General features: G+C 35.6%; 2 protein-coding genes across 2 annotated transcripts; one reads left to right on the top strand and one right to left on the bottom strand.

The window, feature by feature from the left end:
• Positions 1-6,539: 6,539 nt before the first annotated feature.
• On the bottom strand, positions 6,540-7,635 carry LOC102661284 (protein MAIN-LIKE 1-like). The gene is made up of 2 exons (XM_006595166.1): positions 7,216-7,635; positions 6,540-7,121 (listed from the first exon to the last, which is right to left on the bottom strand). The coding sequence occupies exons 1-2, from the start codon at positions 7,633-7,635 to the stop codon at positions 6,540-6,542; spliced, it is 1,002 nt and encodes a 333-aa protein (XP_006595229.1).
• A 1,600-nt stretch (positions 7,636-9,235) lies between these two features.
• LOC100799948 (transmembrane emp24 domain-containing protein p24delta4) lies at positions 9,236-11,694 on the top strand. Its single transcript, XM_014765348.3, has 4 exons — positions 9,236-9,615; positions 10,290-10,496; positions 10,890-10,966; positions 11,343-11,694. Exons 1-4 carry the CDS (start codon positions 9,397-9,399, stop codon positions 11,485-11,487), a joined length of 648 nt encoding a protein of 215 aa, XP_014620834.1. The 5' UTR covers positions 9,236-9,396; the 3' UTR covers positions 11,488-11,694.
• Positions 11,695-21,947: the final 10,253 nt, after the last annotated feature.

Here is a 21,947-nt window from a genome sequence, read left to right as displayed (position 1 = left end):
TATTTTTTTTAATTTTTTTGGAATTGTGTTTTAAAATTTGTGAAAAAATTAATATATATGAATATTATAATTTATAATATTTTTATTTGATAATAATTTAGGTATATTATTAAATTATTTAGATAAAATAATTGTATTTTGTTGTAGTAGTAAAATGTTTTATTAGTTGTTAGTTATAGTGTTAACTTTAGTTTAAGTAAATAATTTAGTTTTAATTTAGTTTTAACTTTTGTATTACTTGTGTATGATGCATAATTTAATAATATGTCGTTAAGATGGACGAAGATCAATGGACGTATGACTATATGATGTCACAAGAAGTTCATATGGATTATGATAATGAAGAAGAATGTGGTGTGAATGAACCACATGTTGATTGTTCGAATGCTTTTAATACCTGTCCGGTAATCATGTTTATTAGTTTGAGTCATTTGGTTGAACGTATGTTTCGTATAAAAATTAATATGTCAGAGTTGCGTTGTAGGTCTTTGGTACTCGAGATGATGTTTTGCAGTGAGCTCGAACAGTTGCCCATGAAAATGGATTTGTTGCAGTGATTATGAGGTCTGACACAGATACTGGTAGCAGAGGAAGAAGTTCATTTGTGTTAATTGGGTGTGAAAGGAGTGGTCTGTACAAGTGTAGGAATAAAGAATTCGTTAGAAGAGACACTGGGAGTAGGAAATGTGGTTGTCCCTTCAGGCTTCCTGGGAAACCAGTGCATGGAAGGGAAGGTTGGATGGTGAAGTTGATCTGTGGGATTCACAATCATGAATTGGCCAAGTCCTTAGTTGGACATCCATACGCTGGGCAATTGACTAAGGATGAAAAGAAAATTATTGCTGATATGACAAAGTTGATGGTGAAACCAAAAAACATCTTGCTAACATTGAAGGAGCACAATGCCAATAGTTGCACCATGATCAAGCAAATTTACAATGCAAGAAGTGCATATCGTTCTTCAATAAGAGGAGCTGATACCAAAATGCAACATCTGATGAAGCTTCTCGAACGTGATCAATACATTCATTGGCATAGATTGCAGGATGAAGTTGTAGTGCATGATCTATTTTTGGTGTCACCCAGATGCAGTAAAGTTATGCAATGCATGTCATTTGGTGTTTTTTTTTATAGATAGTACCTACAAAACAAATAGGTACAGAATTCCACTACTTGACTTTGTTGGGGTGACACCAACGGCGATGACATTCTCTGCTGGGTTTGCATATCTGGAGGGTGAGCGTGTTAATAATATTGTATGGGCTTTGGAATGGTTTCGAGGTCTATTTTTAAGAAATGATTGTCTCCCTATTGTTATTGTCACTAACAGAGACCTAACACTGATGAATGCAGTGAAAATTGTGTTCCCGGAGTGTACAAACTTGTTGTGCAGGTTTCACATCGATAAGAATGTCAAGGCGAAGTGCAAATCTTTAATCGGTCAAAAAAATGTCTGGGACTATGTGATGGATAACTGGGGTACTTTGGTTGATTGTCCGTCGGAACAACAATTTGCTGAGTCCCTTCAGAAGTTTCAAATTGCTTTTTCATCTTGGCCAATGTTCGTTGACTATGACACATGGATTATCCCTCACAAGGAAAAATTTATTACAGCCTGGACGAATAAGGTCATGCACCTAGGCAACACAACAACAAACAGGTATTAAAATCTTATTTTTTTTCTAGTAAGGATTATTAATAAATGGTATTTAATTGTTGTATATTTTTCATGTTTGTTGTGTATTTTAAATGTAGGGTTGAATCAGCTCATTGGGCTCTAAAAATAGTATTACAAAATAGCCTTGGAGACCTGTGTAGTGTTTGGGATGCCATGAACAACATGATCACGCTGCAACACGTTGAAATTAAAGCATCCTTTGAAACCAGTACGCATGTGGTTGAACATGTATTTAAAAAAAACCTTATACAAGAGGCTTGTTGGAATGGTTTCAAGGAATGCTTTAAATGAGATTGTTGGCGAGGTTGAACGTCTACGTTATCTCGGCAATGATCCCTCTTCTTATGGTTATGTGATGAGAAGCACATTCGGTCTTCCTTGTGCATGTGAGCTTTCTAGGTATACTACTGGCAGCATCCCAGTGGATTCAGACCATATGTTCTGGAGGAGACTTTGCTTTTCAGACCAAGGGTTATGTGAGGCCGAAGTCAGCATCAAGGAAGAGATTGAGACCATATCTAAAATATTTGAGGAACTTGATGTGTGTGGCAAACTAACTCTCAAGAGTAAACTTTGAGATATTGCATACCCTGATCATAACTCTATGTGCCCTCCTCCGTCAAAGGTCAACACTAAAGGTGCACCGAAGAAACCGATGAAAAGAAGTCAAAGATCCACAAAGCGCGATCCGTCTTACTGGGAGTATGTTGATGCTTTTCATTCTCTTCAAAGCAAAAACTCTTCCGTGAAACGTAGTGCATCATCTTCTAAACCGTTGAAGCCATCAAGGATCATCCCGATGTTGGATCAATTTACGCCATTTATACAGGATTTCATTCACAATGTTGTGGATGTGAAAGTGGACGGTAACTGTGGATATCGGTCCATTGCCAGTTTATTAGGTATGGGGGAAGATTCTTGGCCGTTGGTGCGCAACAAATTGATTAAAGAACTTGGCAGATGGTCGCATGACTACACCAACCTCTTCGGTGGCCCAGAGAAATTTGAACAATTAAGGCTGTCCCTACTTGTTGATGGGTTTTCAAAGGTATGTTTTTAGGTTATTTTTTTTAAGAACAAACTTTAAATAACTTAGATGTGTATGTTTGCTTGATTCAGGTTAGTGTGAACAAGTGGATGGATATAAAGGAGATGGGATATGTCATTGTATCACGATATAACATCATCCTTGTGTCGTTGTCTCGAAAACAAAGCATGACATTTTTTCCTCTTAGAAATCAACCACCACCCGATTCTTCTGTGCACTGCATGATATGTGTCAGTCACGTGTTTGGAAATCATTTTGTTCAGGTACATTGAAGGTAGTTAATCTAAGAATTATGCAATTACTTCCCTGGTTCATTTGAGTTAATAATGTTTGTTCACGCACAATAGGTTTATTTGAAAGACCCCTGTCCTTTACCGCCTTTAGCGTTGTTGTGGTCAACCAATTGTTATTCTCAAGCAAAGCAGTGGACAACTCCATATATTAGTAGAATGCAGCAGTACACAAGTTTGATGTCATTCAAAAGAGACTATGTCGGCCTAAATGAAGACTGAAAATGCATTATTTATCTATTTGTATTCATTATGCGATGTAATTTGTTGTAAGCCATTAAAGGGTAATTATTAAGTACTCATTGCGTTAAGAAAAAAATTAGCTGGTGCAACCAAAATCAATTACGCATGTACGATACATCGTTGTCATAATTGACAACACATAATGATATGCATGCGTATTAAAGTTTGAGCGTGACACGACATTGACTTAGTAGAAAACATAAACACAAAACATGTTCACGCGTGTTCTTTTATAAAAAAAAAGTGAAGCAATCTGTTGGTGAGAACCATGTATATATATGAGACACGACAAATGCTAATAAATCACACATTATCTTGCTTTCACATACTCTCCCAATTGATACACAAAGTATGACATTTTTAGCAGAAACTAGCTGTCAGATGATTGTCAACTCAAGGTTGGGTTTCATTTTTCCAAATGGATCGATTATTCACAATGATAGTGGGGTTTACTTCCAAACTTCCACTCCGGTGCCCATTCAAGTACCAAATAGCTGTGATTTTGTAAGCCTAAAAACCATAATACACAATACCCTTCAGCTAATCGATAAACAATTTTTGGATGAAATTCACTACCGCCAGCCATTCACCCACACAGGTAACCAAATTTGCTTTCAATGTATGCAATTGATAAACGATGACGATTTCAACATAATGTTAATGTGTAATGATCAATTTTCGTGTGTTGGTACGATTGAGTTATTATGCACCGTTTGAAGAATACCAAATGAAGTAATAAACTTACTTGAACGCACTACGACCCCTACTCATGATGCGCTCTTGTATTACAACGGGAGATGGAACATGCCACCACAGAACAAATTTGTAGGATACACGTTCACAGGAAAAAATCCAAAGAAATTTGAAATTCCTTCAGGATGTACCCTCGATGAACTCAAGGATTTGATAAAGCAAGTTGCACCTAAAGGGATTCCCCCTCATGGAATTCATGAATCACAAGCGGTAAGACGATTGCTTTTTCGACAACTAGGACGTTTTGAGTATTCAGATAAAATTATAAAATATGAAATTAATGAGCTGAAAACCGATGATGAAGTGCTGAAGGTGTTAGTACAGTCTAACTACTGGAAAAAATATGGGCCAATAGAAATTTTAGCTGTTTTTACTAAACATGGTATGGAATTCGAAGACGATGTGGATGCCACATCACTAAACGACTGAATGCAACATTTTTTTTTTGTTTTTAATGTAACTTTTATCTGTTTGTTTATAGCGTGTTTGAATTCCATAATAAAATTGAAGGGTGGAAATCCTTTTTTTTTTTTAATTTCGTGCTTGTTTTCTGAGGTGTTATTCGGTAGAATCGGCTTACGATATTTTTTTTGGCTTCTTTGACGTCCAAACATGAGAAATAGTGCCCCTTGAATGTCTTAGGTGACTCACACATAATTTTAAAAAGCCCCCAAACATGGGTACTTGAACATGTTTGAAGGCTCCAAATCCTATTTTTTTTTTAATTTCGTGCTTGTTTTCTGAGGTGTTATTCGGTAGAATCGGCTTACGATATTTTTTTTGGTTTCTTTGACGTCCAAACATGAGAAATAGTGCCCCTTGAATGTCTTAGGTGACTCACACATAATTTTAAAAAGCCCCCAAACATGGGTACTTGAACATGTTTGAAGGCTCCAAATCCTATTTTTTTTTTAATTTCGTGCTTGTTTTTTGAGGTGTTATTCGGTGGAAATGGCTGACGATATTATTTTTTTTGGCTTCTTTGACGTCCAAACATGAGAAATAGCACCCCACAAATGTCTTAGGCGACTCGCGCATAATTTTAAAAAACCCCCGAACATGGGTACTTGAACATGTTTGAAGGCTCCAAATCTTATTATTTTTTTTAATTTCGTGCTTGTTTTTTGAGGTGTTATTCGGTGGAACCGTCTGACGATATTATTTTTTTTTGGCTTCTTTGACGTCCAAACATGAGAAATAGCACCCCTCGAATATCTTAGGTGACTCGCGCATAATTTTAAAAAAACCCCGAACATGGGTACTTGAACATGTCTAAAGGCTCCAAATCCTATTTTTTTTAAAAATTTAGCTGTTACTTTAAAACATAAACATTTAGATATCTTATTTTTAAAAATTTATAATTTTAATCTCATTCTTATGAAGGAAAGTCATCATTTTCGGAATCGGAATCAGAATCAGTGTGTCATATAGAGTACAAAAAAAGTAAACTATATTAAACAAAAAAGAGTAACAAATACAAAAAATGATGTCAACTACAAAACATAAAAAACATCATCAATGCTCTGTGCGTCGTCTTTGTCGAGCCCTAACACTTCCATCTGCGCTGGCAACCCCTTGGCGATCCTCAGGCAATCTTGCATGATATCATGTAACTCTGTCCCTACAGTGACCATCCTAAGGTTGAGCACACGCTCCAACCTTTTTGCGATCGCCTCACAACCTTTGTAATCATCCTGTGTCAGTCATAAAAAAATTTATTACAAAATTTAAAATAAATAACAATTCATCAAACATTAAATGGGCAAACAATCTTACCACTGCATGTCGAGGGGGGTCAAATGCCACTGGAACCTGTGGGATGTCCGGCTGCATGTAGTCCTCATGGTCTGGGGCAGGTGCATGTCTGGGCTGGTCACTTGCCTGAGTCGGTATCATGAATGGGTGAGATATTTGGAAAAATCACTCCATGTAATCCGTAGATACCTGCCCAGACACTACACAAAGGTAACCCACAGCTACTACGTGGTCCAAGAAATGCATCCACCTGTCATCTATATCATCATATGACAACGAAGCGCTAACAGGCAGCGAAGGGATGCTCTGAATGTACCCAAACTAGTGTAGCACCCTCTCTGGTTGAATTGTGACCGCTGTAGGACCCCATTTTAGCTGACCCTGGAACGATGAAATCAGCTCAAACACCCTAACCCCTCGATGGTCACTATAAGGCAACCAGCACACGTCTGTGACTGTCAAAGCATCACAATGTGCCCGGTACAACGCTCCTATAATTCCCTTCATATGAGCCTTCATCGTCAGCCACCGGGAGGCACGAGGGAACGTCTCCTCATACGCATCATCGGTGACGCACTGATGCACACTCGGAAAATGCTCATAGATCCAGCACTACAAAAAAAATTAGGTTAACATAACATAAAAACATGTTTACATCATAATCCAATGTAACATATTACGAACACAAAATTTACCTGTAATAAAGTAAGGTACCCCCCAATCTGCCGTGTCGTGGTCCTAGAAGCTTCATCTAACTGGTCATACATATGAATCAGGGCCGCAGCTCCCCAGGCATACCCCCACTTTGACCCAGGTCGCGAAAAGCCTCTAGATGTACCACATGAACATTTGTTGCACTCTTGTTAGAAAAAAGAGTGCAACCGACCAGGTGTAGTAGATAAGCACGAGTTGCTACAATCCATCGTCGTGCCTGACATCTCATTTCATAGATCTCCTGAACCCATGAGAGGTGTACATATGCCCTGCGCGCTCGTATTGACTCGGCTCTAGCCTCCTCACCAGACACCTCGAGCAACTCCATCAACAAAAATACCGTCTCATCCACGGAAATAGCCTCGAAGCTGTGGAAAGCGCCACTGATAGGGAGATGGAGGAGTGACGACACATCATCTAGTGTGATCGTCAACTCTCCTACTAGAAGGTGGAATGTGCTGGTCTCCCTGTGCCACCTCTCCACAAATACGGATATAAGTCCAGGATTGCCGATTACAACTGTACACTCGATCAATGGACTTAATCCTGTGGTGACAACCAGCCCTTCAATCGCAGGCACTGGCCTCCCAATTAATGCCACCTTCCTCCCATGCGACACCAACTTCAGCTTAGGACGCTCCTGAATTGAAGTACAAATCATTCAAAATACACAAATATCAAATTTTTTTAATGACAAACAAATCAAGAAGAAAAAAAGTAAGAAATTATAATACCTGTCTAGTCCAAATGGCATGTGCGACATGCTCCGCAAATGAAGTCGGAACTGATGGGTCACAGGGCCCACCAGGGAATCCCTCATCAGCATGTGACCCCTTAGCACCATCACGACCTAAGTCCTCTACAATAGTCGCATCTACGTCCGCGATCATCTGAGGCGCATCTTCACTCATCTGAGCAACATCGTCAGCCACATGAGGGACATCCTCAGTCACCTGAGGAACATCCTCCGCCATATGAGGAACATCCTCAGTCACCTGAGGAACACCCTCATCAATCGTAATATGTACTCGTCGCCTACTGGTTGATGCAGTAGGCCTACGCCTCTGGGGAACATCGATTGCATCATGCTCATCATGTCTACCTCTGCCTATAACCCTAGCTAAAGCATGACCTAAACCTCGTGTTCTAACCATGATCTGCAAATCATGAAGAACACATATTTTTTTGGGTCAAATAAACTATTCATATAATTAAAAACCTACATATATTGACATAAATCTTCAGCTTTACGTTATAAACCCTAATCACACTACCCTAAGCATTGTTGACTACCCTAAACCAAACCCTACACACTCAACCACTAAACAGATATCTTACACTCAACTAGGTCCTAACCCTAATACCAAATTTTTTATGCAAATACAAAAAAAAACAAAAATTTAACCTAATATATAATATTTAATTAATTTTTTTACTTACCACCATGAAATCATAAATATTTGAATTATTATAAAGAAAAATTAAAAAAAAAACAAATTCATTTATAAAAAAACAAAACTAATTTTGGAAAAAATTATTCCTTCTTCCAGTAGAACAATTTGTTCTACCGGAAGAAGGTTCTTCCGGAGAAGCTACCGGAAGAACTTCTTCCGGAAGCTACCGGAAGAAGTTCCCCGGAAGAAGTTCTTCCGGTAGCTTCTCCGGAAGAATTTTTTGTTCTACCAGAAGAACCTTCTTTTGGAGAAGCTACCGGAACAAGTTCTTCTGGTAGCTTCTCCGGAAGAACTTTTCTTCTATCGGAACGGTTGCTCTTCGCCATTTTCAGGCGATTTCCATGTCTTCTACCCTAAAGCCATCATCTCCTAAACTAACTAAACAGTTAACCTACGAGAGGAGGGGAGATAGGGGTTACTAACCTTGACGACATAAACGCAGCAACGGCACCACGAAAGCTTCGCAGCAACACAACAATGGCAACTTCAGGTGCAGAGGAAGAAGGAACGAAGAAAAGAAGAAAAAAGCCAGAAAGGTGGGGAAGAAAACAAAGGCAATGCGTTTTGTTTTTAAATTTTAACTTAAGGACAATTTTACCATTTCAAAAAATTACTGGATGCACCAGCAACATTGCTGGATGCACCTAGCATGCCCCCTATTCTAATTATGAAAAAACTAACCCAATCTACCTAGGACCTGACCCTCTAGGTTGAATCTATGGTGGATCGGATTGATCTAGAGTTAGAATTTCACAATACATGTTTTGATCATGTTTCTATATATTGATTTAATTTTGTTCCAATATGTTTTGGTCATCGTGGATGGAAGGATGACAGCGGCAGGCAAGAGCGCAATGAAGGCGAGGCCTTGAGAGAGAGTTGAAAGTCACCCCAAACCCTAATCTATGTATATTAAATGAAGGGGCAAGTTAAGATTATCATAAAGTTGATTTTTATTTTATTTGATTTTTTTGAAAAGTTAACGAAAGTTGGACGCCGTTACAGACAAGAAGACAAAAGTAATAATGTTATAAAATGAAAAGATATTAAGTGTAATAAGTTTAAATTTTGAAAGGTTTGTGCAATTAACTCTAGTATGAATGTGATAGAACTCTTAAATTTTACCTGAATTTGTGGCCTTAATGCCAAAACGGCACGTGGCACAAGACAATGTTTATGTGGCACCTTTCCTTACATGGACTTTCCTTCACAAACGTGATTGGTCGATACAAAGCCATGTAGGCAGCAAATGCGTCACCGCCACCAACTTCTTTTTCAGTTTTGACCAAAACAACACAAACTTAACTTCTGAACCTACCCACACTCTTGTCTCACTAAAAAAGTTAAACACTGAACTTTTCCTCACCCAAACGCAAGAGACATTACAATACTCAAAATTTGACAAATTGCAGATCTGCTCTGTAACAAGACAGTGTCTGATTCCAAGGTCAACCTTCGCCAATGGCTAGGGACAGAAACTCTCGAATTGGAATTTCTGTGGTGATGTTGTTATGCTTCGCGGCTCATTTTTATGTGTTGCCCCTGGCAGAGGCTGTGTGGTTAACACTCCCCACTTCGGGGACTAAGTGTTTGTCTGAGGAAATCCAGTCAAACGTTGTCGTTTTAGCCGATTACTATGTTGTTACTCAAGAGGGTGGGCTTCAAACACTTTCTGTCAAGGTATGTCTCATTAATGTTCCCAAATCCACATGAAAAGTCCCTGTTTTTATTTTTATTTTTTATCCAGTTTGGTTGGTTTAGAGTTGCTGGCTACTTCTCTTGTTGTTTGATTCCTTATGCATTGAAATTGGTCTATTAGATAGTCAATGTGTGTGATTGGATTCACGTTGAATCATATAGAATTATGGAGAAACATAGATTAATCCGATTTTGTGTGAATATTCTTATGTTAGGATATTTTGGTTCTCATATTTTTCAAAAATTGCTGAATTCGTGTCTTTTTATGAAACTTAGGAAATTAGGATCCAGAGACGAATTTCGCCAATTATAAAGCATTGGTAGATCAAAATTTTCGTTTTAAAAGTATATGGCTTAAGATCAATTTTGACCAAAAATTAAAGGACCTACAATGCATTTAACCCAATTACTAAACTTCACAAATGAAGAAACCTGCATACTTTTTGGTACATTCGATACTAAGGTTGGACACTTCTGAAATTAAACAAATTTCTCAGCTGATTTGTTGCTCACATTCCCTGTTGCAGATTTGAGAATTGAGATCTTCCTTCTCTTGATTCCTAATGTTGTGAAATAAAGACGTTGGGTTATAAGGTGTAACTGAATATAGTTTTAAAGGGTTCATGTTGCTAATTTGATTTTGTTTATTTTCCCAGGTAACATCTCCTTATGGAAATAACCTTCACCACAATGAAAATGCCACACAAGGACAATTTGCATTTACAACAGCTGAGAGTGGGAACTACGTCGCGTGCTTTTGGATGGATGGTAAACATCAAGAAGAAGCAACTGTAAGCCTTGACTGGAAAACAGGAATTTATGCCAAGGATTGGGAGTCTGTTGCAAAGAAAGAAAAGATAGAGGTAAACTAATGAAATTCATTCATGTTCTGTCATTGCCTTTGTAAGTACAAGAGTTTTATAGGGATATCTAAATGAATCAATTAGAAATCATTTGGGTGTGTCATGTGTTTGGTAAAATTAGCTTATAAACTAGCTGAAAACTAATTATAAGCCTGCAACTTATTATAAGTCTGCATCGTTAAGAGCTGAAAAGCTGAAAGCTTACAAGTTTTAAGCTACAATAATGGAAATTTATACAGAATCTGTGATTGAACATTGTCGTAAAAAAACTCATACTATTTGTGCATTATTATTCATTCGGTAATAAATAAAACTTGTACATGTTTGTGGTTCATTTTTATTTTAATTATTATTAAATAATTAATTAGTTTAATTTTTCTGCTTTGGTTTAAGGGTGTTGAACTTGAGCTCAGGAAACTTGAAGGAGCAGTGGAGGCCATCCACGGCTATCTAGTTTATTTGAAGGATAAGTAAATACTATCTCGTTACACTTTATGTTTGATTTTAATTTGATCAGAGTCTTAGTTTCTCATAGTTGATGTGAGGCATTTATGAACTTAGGCTCTTCTTTATACCTATAAAGTAAGGCTCTTCAAAGTTACAACCACTTAAATATGTATCATTACTCCTAAAAAATATGTAACCAGTCCATATGAGAAAATGTTTCTTCATTGAAGTTGAGTAGTTTGGTCTCTTCCTTAAAAACAAAAGGGCCATTTGTTTGTGCTACCCTTAGCAAACAAGAAATAACTATTTTGCATCTAGTCCTGCACAATAACTGCTACAAATATGCTTGAATGTTGATTAGAGCATTTCAGAAATTCATTTTCTTGAACTTTGTTGCAGGGAAGCAAGGATGAGGGAAGTCAGTGAAAGAACAAATGGTAGAGTGGCTTGGTTTAGCATCATGTCGCTTAGTGTCTGCATTTTGGTTTCGGTATTGCAAGTGTGGTATCTGAAGCGCTTTTTTCTGAAGAAGAAACTCATATAGTTGTTGCTTTCTCATGAGCATTCACAACACAACATTTTTACTCAAGTTTTGGACAATATAGGATGATTTCTATGTTGTATAGTTTTTCATTTGTTGATACTTATCATGTATCATTAGGGGTACCCCTTCAAGGGAATGTGTACTTCGGCGTTAAATTACATAGATATGCTGATATGCAGAATTGAAGAGCTGTTCTATTGGGGCTAATTACAAAGGAACGAGACTGATTTTTTTTTTTTTTACATTAAGCATCAGCTATATATGTGACAGTGAATCTCTTCAATATGTCACTTAAAAATATTATGCATCATTTTCAAAGTCTTTGTTGCAAGTGGATTCTCATGACCGGAAACCCATATGCTTAGTTATGAAAAAGGAATAGACTTGGGTGGGAGTTGCTACTGGCACTACCCATGTGGGTGTTTTTTTTAACATTATCCCAAAAATACCCTTTTGACAAAAATACAATAAAATAATAATTCTGGAGGTGGAAAAAATAAAGCATAAGCGAAACATGATTCCTTTGTATAGGTTTTTTTACCCCAAATGACACATTAAAATTATGAATCCGTTGTGTCCTGTTTGCTTTATAATGGAATCATGTTTTGATTGTGTATTTATAAAAATACATTAGAAAAGTTAAAAGCAGGTTAGGACTAACTTTTAATACCATCTTCACCTTTATCCTCAATGTCACTATTTTGACCATCCAGACTACACAAAAAAAAAACTACATAAGCAAACAAATCATAAGGGAACATATAACATAAAAGTGAAAAAAATAGAAGCCTCTGAATATAAGAAAAAAAAATAGTTTTTTTTATTCATTACTAACAATTAGTTTTTTTATTACTTGCATCCATTAATAAAAAAATATATTTTATTATGTAATTTAAAATGTAATGTGTTTTGCGAATATTTTTTGAAAATCATTTTCGTATGTATCATTATAGACTCCTCTTTCTGTTTTTTTTTTTATTGTTTAAAAAAAGTACTCCTACTTCTTCAAAAAGGCTAACTTTTAGGTATCTTCTACAAGTTCTTCATACTCAAGTCTCAAGCTAATCTCGTTTTTTTTTTTAATGATTCTGAACTTTTTATCTACATTTTTTCCTACTTCGTCATCTAAAATTAACCTTTTATTATTCTGATTATTTATTGTTTTATCATTTAGACTTATCATTTTTTTTCTTCTTATCAATTTCTCTTTTGATACACCTAAAAGGACAGAAAAGTTGGCATGTGGTTATTTTAGTTTAATCAAAGTTCTTTTTTATACAAAAACGATGGCTTGTACACGATTCACCACAAACATATATTATTTTTTATTGTAATTTGAAGAAAAAAATATTTTCTTACATGTTGTTTCCATTGTTATTATAGCTTTGCATCTTGCAATCCGAAGAAAAAGATAATTTTATAACGCATTTTAAAAATTTGTATTTACATTTTTTTTCTTCTAAAATTAATCTTTTATTGTTATGACTTATTATTTTTTGGTTATCTAATTGATTTTTTTCTTCTTCTGATTGATTATTGTTTTGTTCTTCTGGCTTATTGTTGTTTTTTTTTCTTATCAATTTCTCTTTTGATACAAAAATGACGGTCTGCACGTGATTCACCACAAAAAGGTGTTTCTTTATAGTAATTTGAAGAAGATTTTTTTTCCTTATATGTTGTTTCTATTATTGCTATCCTTTTTATTATTTTTTTTGCATCCCTCTAACCTCATTCTTCTTATATTATATTTTTAACGCATTCTTAAAATTGTATCTACGTCTCCATCTTTTTATTTTCTTTCTAAAATTAACCGTTCTGACTTTTTTTTTTTATTCTGAATGATTTCTTCTTCTTCCTCTGGTTGATGGGTTTTGTTATTGTTCTGATACTTTTACTTCTTCTTATCAAATTTTTCATTAGATATGAAAATGAAATTTGTACATGACTCACCGCAAAGAAAATGATATTTTTTTTACAGTAATTTGAAAATAAATTCAAAAAAAATTAAGAATATTTATTCATTTTATCGTTTTTATTCACATATAAGATTGATAATCCTTTTATATAATTAATTAATATGAGTTTTTTTGTTAATTATTTTTAAGACTCCCGCATCACCCATGTTGAGGCAAATGTTAATCTATATGAATGTTTCTTCATAAGACGATATAAAAGAAAGATCAAATTTGTACTAATCTAACTTTTTATTCAAAGAAGTTACTGATTAATTATTGTCATATCCTAATTTTGTCTGAGGACTGTCATTTGCTAAAGTTTTTATTCTTGCTAGTTGAATTGAGTTGCTTGACACCAGTTTCCGACAATACAAAAGGTTTTTTGACATTTCGGAAAAGAACATGAAAATACTCAAAGGAGAGGGCAAAATGATCATTTTAAGGCTTTTTCTACATTGTTCTTCGTTCGTTCTTCGTTTGTTCTTCGGTTGTTCTTCGGTCTTCGTCCGGTTAGTGTTTGCCTTTAAGAATTTGAACTTGATTCATGGACCCCTAGGGGTCTTCTTTATTGTTTTGTGCATCTTCATCTCCTTCTCCTATCATCAGTAATCGCTTTTTTTTTTGTAAAGTAAGTTTTAATCGATCGTTAGTGCCGCAATTCATCTTTAAGGGATTGAAGGTTAATAAACAAAAAAAAGAAGCCAAAATAAAACCAACTCATAAACTTATTCATTTCATAAAAAAATCAATGGATCGTTTCAAGGTCCAACACCTTAACGATTCTCTCCGTCTTTCAAACTTGAGAAAATCGTTTCAAGGTCCAACGCCTTAATGACTCTCTCTTATTTTCAAAATCAAAAGATCGTTTTAAGGTCCAACGCCTTAAATGAATTTTGTTCGTAATTAAAATCAATCTTTCAAAATACATAAAAAATAATGTAACACAACAAACTTTCAGACTTAAAGAACTACGTAGGTTTGATTTCCTCATCGCACCTAAGGATACGTAGGAGCAAGGGCAACACCCTTGTCGACCCCAAAAAATTAAAAACATAAAAAACATAAAAAGGGAAAATACATAATTTTGAAGTTATGATTTGCACACTCAATTAAAGGTTATTGTCCCTTGTGACGGACACGTGGGGTGCTAATACCTTTCCCGCGTGTGAACAACTCCCAAACCCTCATTTTCAAAATCCGCAGACCTTTGTCTTTTTTGATTTTTCTAACGTTTTCCTCGAATAAATGTTGGTGGAGACTCTGCTCATTTTCTCCCTTGGAACAAACGCTTTGGCCCATCTGTTTTGGCCTTTTTACGCCCCTGCCGAAGGGTAGGTTGCGATAGATGGCAACTCCACTGGGGAATGTTAGAGAGTTAGGCCATTCAGTTAGTGTGCAATTTTTTTATCATGACTTCCTCTTTATTTATGTTCCCTTTTCCTTTTATCTTTTGTTTTGTCCATATTTGTATATAACCTTTGCTATGTTGTTATGTTTGGTGTGTGTTTGTCTATCGATTACATTCATAGTTAGAAATATTTTTCCTATGCACATGGCACCTACACCTCGCACACACATTGAGATATTAGGCCCTATACCCGGGTCTATGTGAGCCATAAGGTGTGGAGGTTGATATGTGGTCATGCTGGGTCTCTGACTCGCTTGATGATAGTGAAATCTCATCTAGAGTTTTTTTCTTTTGGTGATGCATTGTCGCTGATAGTCCCTATCGCCACAATGTATTATCTAAGAGGATGATATATCTAGAGACTAGTAAAGTTACATGAAACCACCCTTGGGAATTATCACTAGAAGTGGACTTTTGGATCCTTTCCATTAGGTTCCTAAATTAGGGGGCACATAGCAAACTTATTCTGGCGTATTCCTTGATTACGTCATGCATCTCTTCATGGCATCATAATGGGCATATCACTCCTGCATCATATTCATTCATTGCATTTGCATTATCATACACCTTCATTTATCATGCTTTTGTTTTTCCAATTGCATATATTCTATTTCCATCGTTCGCATGTCATGTTCACTCATGCATGATCCTTGCGCTTTCCTCTACAAAAAAAAAAAGAAAAAAAAAACAAAAAAGGAACAAAAGAAAGCGACAATGAAGCATGGAAGTTGACGCAATCCTACCCCGCAAGGGCATTGGATAGAAAACTCCAAGTAGATTGGACCAGAGATGCAAGAGAAAACCTTAGGATTCTCATGAGCCTTAGAGCAGATTTCGGGCCCATGTTCTAAGTATGAGCCCACTTATCTTTTTACATATTAGATTAAGATTTCATCATTTTTGGACCTTGTATTTAGGTCTCCATAATGTAGGTAGGGTACCCTAGAAATATAGGATTTTTCATCCCTTGTATTTTAGGGCACCTAGACTAGTTTTTGTATTAGGGGTAGTTTTGTAATTTCACATGTATTAAGTGAATATTTGATATGTGTTGGAAAATAAATTTAATTGAATTGGGAGAAGCCCAATCCAATTAAATTTTAGAGGGGGGTGAGCATTTGCTTGCTACACCCCATTGCAACATCATATAGTTACACTTTGTGCATGTCCTTCATGCTTTACATGCCACATGACACCTAAGCACACTTAGTGGAGAATCTAGGACTTGATGTTGGATTAGTGGTGAGCTTCTTCTAGACTCATCTTCTCCTTGAAGTGGCGTCTCCTCCCTCTCTCCTTCTCCCTCCATTCTTCTTCTCCTACCTCCAAGCTCTTATCCATGGCTTCCTATAGTAGTGAGCTTCTTCTTGACTCATCTTTTCCTTGAAGTGGCATCTCCTCTCAACTCTTCTTCTTCTCCCTTCCGCTGCCATTAAAATTCAAGAAGAAAAGAAATCCATTGATGAAGAAGATCCTAGGCCTACAGGCTCCAATGGAGCTTACATCATGTGGTATCAAGAGCATCTTCATCTAGGTGATGTTCTTTTGCTTCCTCTATCTTTTTGTTCGGTGAATTCTCTTTAATTCCTTGTTCTTCATCTTATTCTCCATGTATATCCTCCATTGTCTTGTGGTTTGGTGCTGTTTAGAGTAGATTAAAAAAAAATAAACCGATTAAATCTTAGATCTACACTTGTTCTTGCATTTCTATGGTTCAAATTTTGTAGATCTACTCTTGAATCATGTTTTTGTGTTGATTTTAGGTTCTATCATTTTTCATTCATAATATTCTTGTTCTGAACTTTTAGATCTAAATTTTCTTCCAAAATATTGATTAGAAAAAAAACACAAAAATCTAAGTGTAAATCACTTAATCCATGTTGTCTTAGAGTCATGTTTAGTCATAATAATTGTCACATTATGTTCTAAGTTTGTGTTGAATTTTTATTTTGGTGATTGAATTCTAGATACATTTGTTCATGTATTCTTGTCATTCTTAGCCTATCTTTTGAATTTTGAGTCTAATTCATGCATGTTATTTAATTCATAACATGTTCTAAATCAATTCCTAGAAGTAGTCTTCTTGTTGAACCTTTTTTTGTTTTCTAAGTTTCCTACATGATGCCTATGATGAAGTTGAGTTGTGGTGCTGAGTTGTGGCTGGATTTATGAATCAAAATAAGTCTTAAGCTCTCTTGAATTGTGTTATTCAAGATAATTGAGCATAACCAAACACAAATTGCAACTATCCAAGCCTTAAGCAACATAAACACCACTCTTGATTTCTAGGTTGAAATCGCTGGTACTGGCAGCTTGAACATATGAACTTGTATAAATTACTGGGAATTGGTCACTTAGAATTTTGAGCTGAAATATTTACTGATTTTTTTAGGCATCTGGAAAAAATTATAAAAAAAGAACCAAGCGATTTGGATCAAAGGAAAAAATAATAAAAATCACACAAGTTGACTGAAAAATCAGTGTCCAGGAAAAAAAAAGTGAAAGGGAAGTGTGCTTGTTGTTTTGTGGAATTGTTGACAAGGGAAAACCATAAGGGCACAACCGCCATCATGTAAAAAATATTAAATCCTCAAGAACTGAATGTTTGGCTTTGCAACTAAAGAATTTCAAATTAAATTAAAAAAAAGAGAAAGAATTCAAATTGAGCATTGGTTTGAGGAATTAAGTTGAGAATCAAATTGAAATAAAATTAATTGAATTGGGGAAATTCAATAATGAGAAAACTTCCAAGATTAAGAGTTCACACCATGACTTTCTATTGATTCTATTGACTAAATCTTTTTTACTTTTATGCTCTCATTGGTTCTCTATGAAGGTGAATTAACTTAAGATAACCTTCATTCACATTCAAGATATGAAGTTGTATCTAGTTGAATTAACTCCTACTTTTTTGGTAGCTATGTTCAAATAAATCCATTAAGTTCCTAGTCAATTCTTGAGTCCTCAAAGGGTTAAAAATACTTTTGTATTTTAATTCCTAAGTTCCCTCCTTATGATTCCAAGAATTAGGTTCACCTTTAGGTTCTTCCCCAAACATCTAAACCTATGAAAAATAGTGATCAAACAGCTAGCACAAATAAATTCAATAGGAAAGAAATCAAGAAAAATCCAACAAAAAACATAAAAAATTACTTCAATTAAACATCAATAGGGTCATGGGCTAAGCCCCAATCCTAGAATAAGAAAAAACTACCCACTTATAGCATAACAAGAATAAATAATGAATAGTTTATTCAAAAAGAAATTAAGAATTAAGTTAAACTATATTTTTAATTATAAAAGTTAACCAATTATGGAAATTCATGAGGAGGAACTAAATTAGTATCTCTTAATAATAATAGTTACTTAGGTGGTCAATTTCTTGTTGCAGTAGAACCCTTTATGAACTAAATGTTTTAAGGGTTTACTATATTTTTTTTGTCCTCAAACTTTGAGAATTTTTGTTTTTAGTCCCTAAACAATTTTTATTTTTTTAGTCCCTTAACTTTTACTTCATCATTTATTTTAGTCCTTTAATGAGAAAAAACTTTTAAGAAGCAAACTCATAAGGTTCCTTATCCTAAATGTGTTTTGTTTAGGAACGTGTACCTAATACACCTTCAAGGAAAAACTCATCAATGAGCTCCCTTACAGAAGATATTTACAAACTCTCTATGGCGAGATGAATTTGGTTCTAAGGTCCTAAAGAGTCTGGGCTAATGAATATTCGTATCAAAAGCTGATGATATATATGTAAAATTTGGCTTTTGATCTATACCCTTTTATATCCTATTTTCCTTTCTAGAAAATAACTTTAGTCGTACTTTAACATTCGTAAATAGAGTCGGGAAGATGATTGTTGCTCATTTTGTTAAGATTCTTGGAGGCCAAGGAGATCTGTTGTGAGTTGTCTTCATCAACATAGTTGGTTCCTCCTTCCTTAGTTGGAACAACTTGAACACAACTTAAATTCAAAATTATGGTATTTGGTGCATGTTGTTGTTAGTGGCGCATGACTTCTTTCTTCAACACAGTCATTGGTTTTGGAACAGAAAGTGAGTATTTTGTGGGTTAGTTTTCCTCCCTTTTGTTACCACTGTAGATATATTTGAAACTTCATTTCTTGTCTTTGGTTGCCTTGTTGATGTAGGACTTGTTGTTTGTGACTAGTTCTCTCTTCAATTTGGTTTATGTCTCTAGAAGACTTCATCGCTATAAATGGCATTGCCTCAGTACACTATTGCATTGGATTTTCCTTTATAGCTTTTGGTGCGACCTTCTGAACTGTGTAGACACATCTTTCTATACTATGATCTTATGCATTGCATCTTCTAATGATCCTTAAGAGTTAAGTCATGTGTAGCTTCTAATTGTGATGAAACTTTTGCTTCTGTTGCTACATTAGAAGCTATTAGAATCTTGCTTGCATATGTTGAAGTGACAAAAATAAAACAAAAAGAGGGGGTTGAATTCTGTTTTCACAAACTTAGACATTTTTTTATAACAACTTCTAATTATTATATATGCTTACAAATCAATAGTTCAAAATGAAGAACTGTTTTGAGCTTATAATAAATGTTCAAACAGTTTATGGAAAAAAGGTTTTTGTTAACTGAAAACTTTGTTTCAGAAAGATGGTTCATTGCCAAAAGTTTGAACTAAAATGTTCAATTGTTCATTTCCTTTTAAAAGAGTGCTCAAGCTTAATGAGTTTGAAAACAATAATGTGATTTAGTAACTAAAAAATCAGTGTTCAAGCAAAGATAAAGGGAGAAAAAGATGCATAATGTTTTTTTATACTGGTTCACCTCAACTTTAGGTTACGTTCAATCTACATCCTTCAAGATGAGATTTTCCATTAACACAATTAGTTATTGCAAGACTAGTCAATCATTGGGTTTCAACAACTTGTCACCAACCAAACTGGGCTTCAAACCTAGCCAACACCACTAGACCAATAACCCACTAGTTTACACCTTGTGAGCCACTTGTTAGACTTTACAACAGAGTTTTGTGTTTACTTGCATAAATACAAATTACCCTTACAAAAAGGGATTTTCACTCAGGAAATAAGCTAATGACACTTCTATGTATTAAAGATTACACTTCTTCTATGTATGAAAGCTTACAGATCTAGCACAAATGCTTTGGTTCCAAGTGCCCTTGAAGCATGTCTGAGTAGATGAGCCAGGATTAAAAAAGTATAGAAATCCTCTGAGGGAGAAACTAGGATGGTAATTTGTTCAATTTCCCAAGCAATCTGCAAAACCATCATTCTAATCAAATTACGGAGGTTCCACTACCCATTCCGAATGAAGAGATCCACTATGGAAAACAAAGGGACAAAGGCTTGATCAAGAAAGTTGGGAGACGTGTGAATCAGTTGAGACATCTGCCTATCCCACCAAAATTTGATGCTAGAGCCATCACCAATCACCCGGGTGTTGTTTGGAGACACTAAAGAAAGAGATTCTCTCACTCCAAGCCAAATAGAGAAGGAAATGTGATTGGGATTATACTTTCACTTCTTAAACACTCTCGCATTCAGTAAATAGGTCGAATGCACTTGCTGCGAATGGAAATCAAAAGTTAATTTGGCCATTGCAACTTTGTTAATGATTTTTAGAGATCGGATTCCAAGCCCACCTTCAGAAATAGGTTTACACACTTTTTTTCCTTGCTACAGTGATAATCTTTATGGTCATTATGTCTCCAGACCAAATAGGTTTCTAGTCCATTTTTCAACGTCATTTAACAAAGAAGTTGGTCAGGCATAAATGGTGAAGTTGTATAGTAACATATTGTGGATAACAAAATTTACCAATTGCGTTCGCCCCATAAGCGGGAGTTGGTCCTTTCCATTTGGCCAACTTGCCTTTGATCTTGTCTGCAATAGGTTGAAGCTGGGCTTTTCTTGGCTTACCCTTGAAAATTGAAACTCCCATAGAGAAAATGGGGGCTGCTTGTGATGCTAGAATTAAAGTCTAATAGATCAGCTATAGTTCTGCATCTTGAATGGTTGATGGCACTGACAAAAACCTTTGATTTAGCTTTGCTAATAACCTGGCCAGAAGTAGCTTTATAGAGATTAAAGAGTTGCATAAGATTAAGGACATTATTGATTGTACCACTGCAAAAAATCATGATGTCGTCAACGTGCAACACATGAGAGGGAAATCTGACACTTCTCGGACTAGCCATGAGCTTAAGCTTTCCTTTTAGAATAAGCTGAGAGATCCCCCTACTGAGCACTTCCTCGACAATGCAAAAGATAATGGAGGAGAGGGAGTCACCATGTCTCACTCCACTAAGAGAAAGAAGCCAACAAATTTTTCATTGACCGAGATGGAAAGCTTAGCTGAATGTAGGATAACATTAATTGATCCAAGAGAAGAAGGTTTAGTTGAAACCAAAAGCTTTAAGAGAATGCAACAAGAAATTCCAGTCTAAAGTGTCAAAGGCTTTGATAATGTGTGTCTTAAGGGCTAGATTACCACTGAAGCTGTTTTTGTCTAATAAATTGATTGCTTCTGAAGTTAAGCACAAGCAGTCTTGAATATGTTTAACCTTGATGAAACCTCTTTGCTGCTGAGAGACAATTTGGGGAGCAACTAGCCAATTTATCCCCCCAAAACTTTTGTTATTACTTTGAACTGAAAATTGGCAAGTGTTATGGGGCAAAACAGCTCAACTCTATCAGCTTGAGGGACTTTAGGAATCAACACCAAAACACTGGAGTTTAAGTTAGGAGCCATCCTTGCTAAAAAAAATTGAGGGTTGCTTCAAAAACATCAGACGGTATTATATCCCAATAATGCTGGTAGATATGACCTCCGAAACCATTTGGGCCCGGGGCACCAACACCATTCATTGAGAAGACAACAACTTTAACCTCTTCCAGGGAGAGCAAGTTAGTTAGCATAAAATTATCCTCTGCGGAAACCATATTAGGGATGACTTTGTCGATCAAACCATTATCAGCCGTGTTATTATTGGAGGAAAAAGGTTAGAATAATAATCTAATATTAAATGCTCAATGTCATCAGGATTGTAAATGAGGTCATTATCTTTTCACCACATTGTAATTATGTTTGTGG

Source organism: Glycine max, chromosome 13 (assembly GCF_000004515.6).
Source record: "Glycine max cultivar Williams 82 chromosome 13, Glycine_max_v4.0, whole genome shotgun sequence".
NCBI classification, from domain to species: Eukaryota; Viridiplantae; Streptophyta; class Magnoliopsida; order Fabales; family Fabaceae; genus Glycine; species Glycine max.
Note: the sequence above shows the minus strand (reverse complement) of the source record. Positions and strands in the feature narration are given on the sequence as shown.

Bases quoted from the DNA above. Each gene is read 5' to 3' on its own strand.
- LOC100799948 (XM_014765348.3), top strand. From the start codon at position 9,397: ATGGCTAGGGACAGAAACTCTCGAATTGGAATTTCTGTGGTGATGTTG. The intron at 9,616-10,289 runs GTATGTCTCATT...TTATTTTCCCAG, and splicing joins TTCAAACACTTTCTGTCAAG to GTAACATCTCCTTATGGAAA. The intron at 10,497-10,889 runs GTAAACTAATGA...CTTTGGTTTAAG, and splicing joins CAAAGAAAGAAAAGATAGAG to GGTGTTGAACTTGAGCTCAG.
- LOC102661284 (XM_006595166.1), bottom strand. From the start codon at position 7,635: ATGGTTAGAACACGAGGTTTAGGTCATGCTTTAGCTAGGGTTATAGGC. The intron at 7,122-7,215 runs GTATTATAATTT...ACTTCAATTCAG, and splicing joins ATGCCATTTGGACTAGACAG to GAGCGTCCTAAGCTGAAGTT.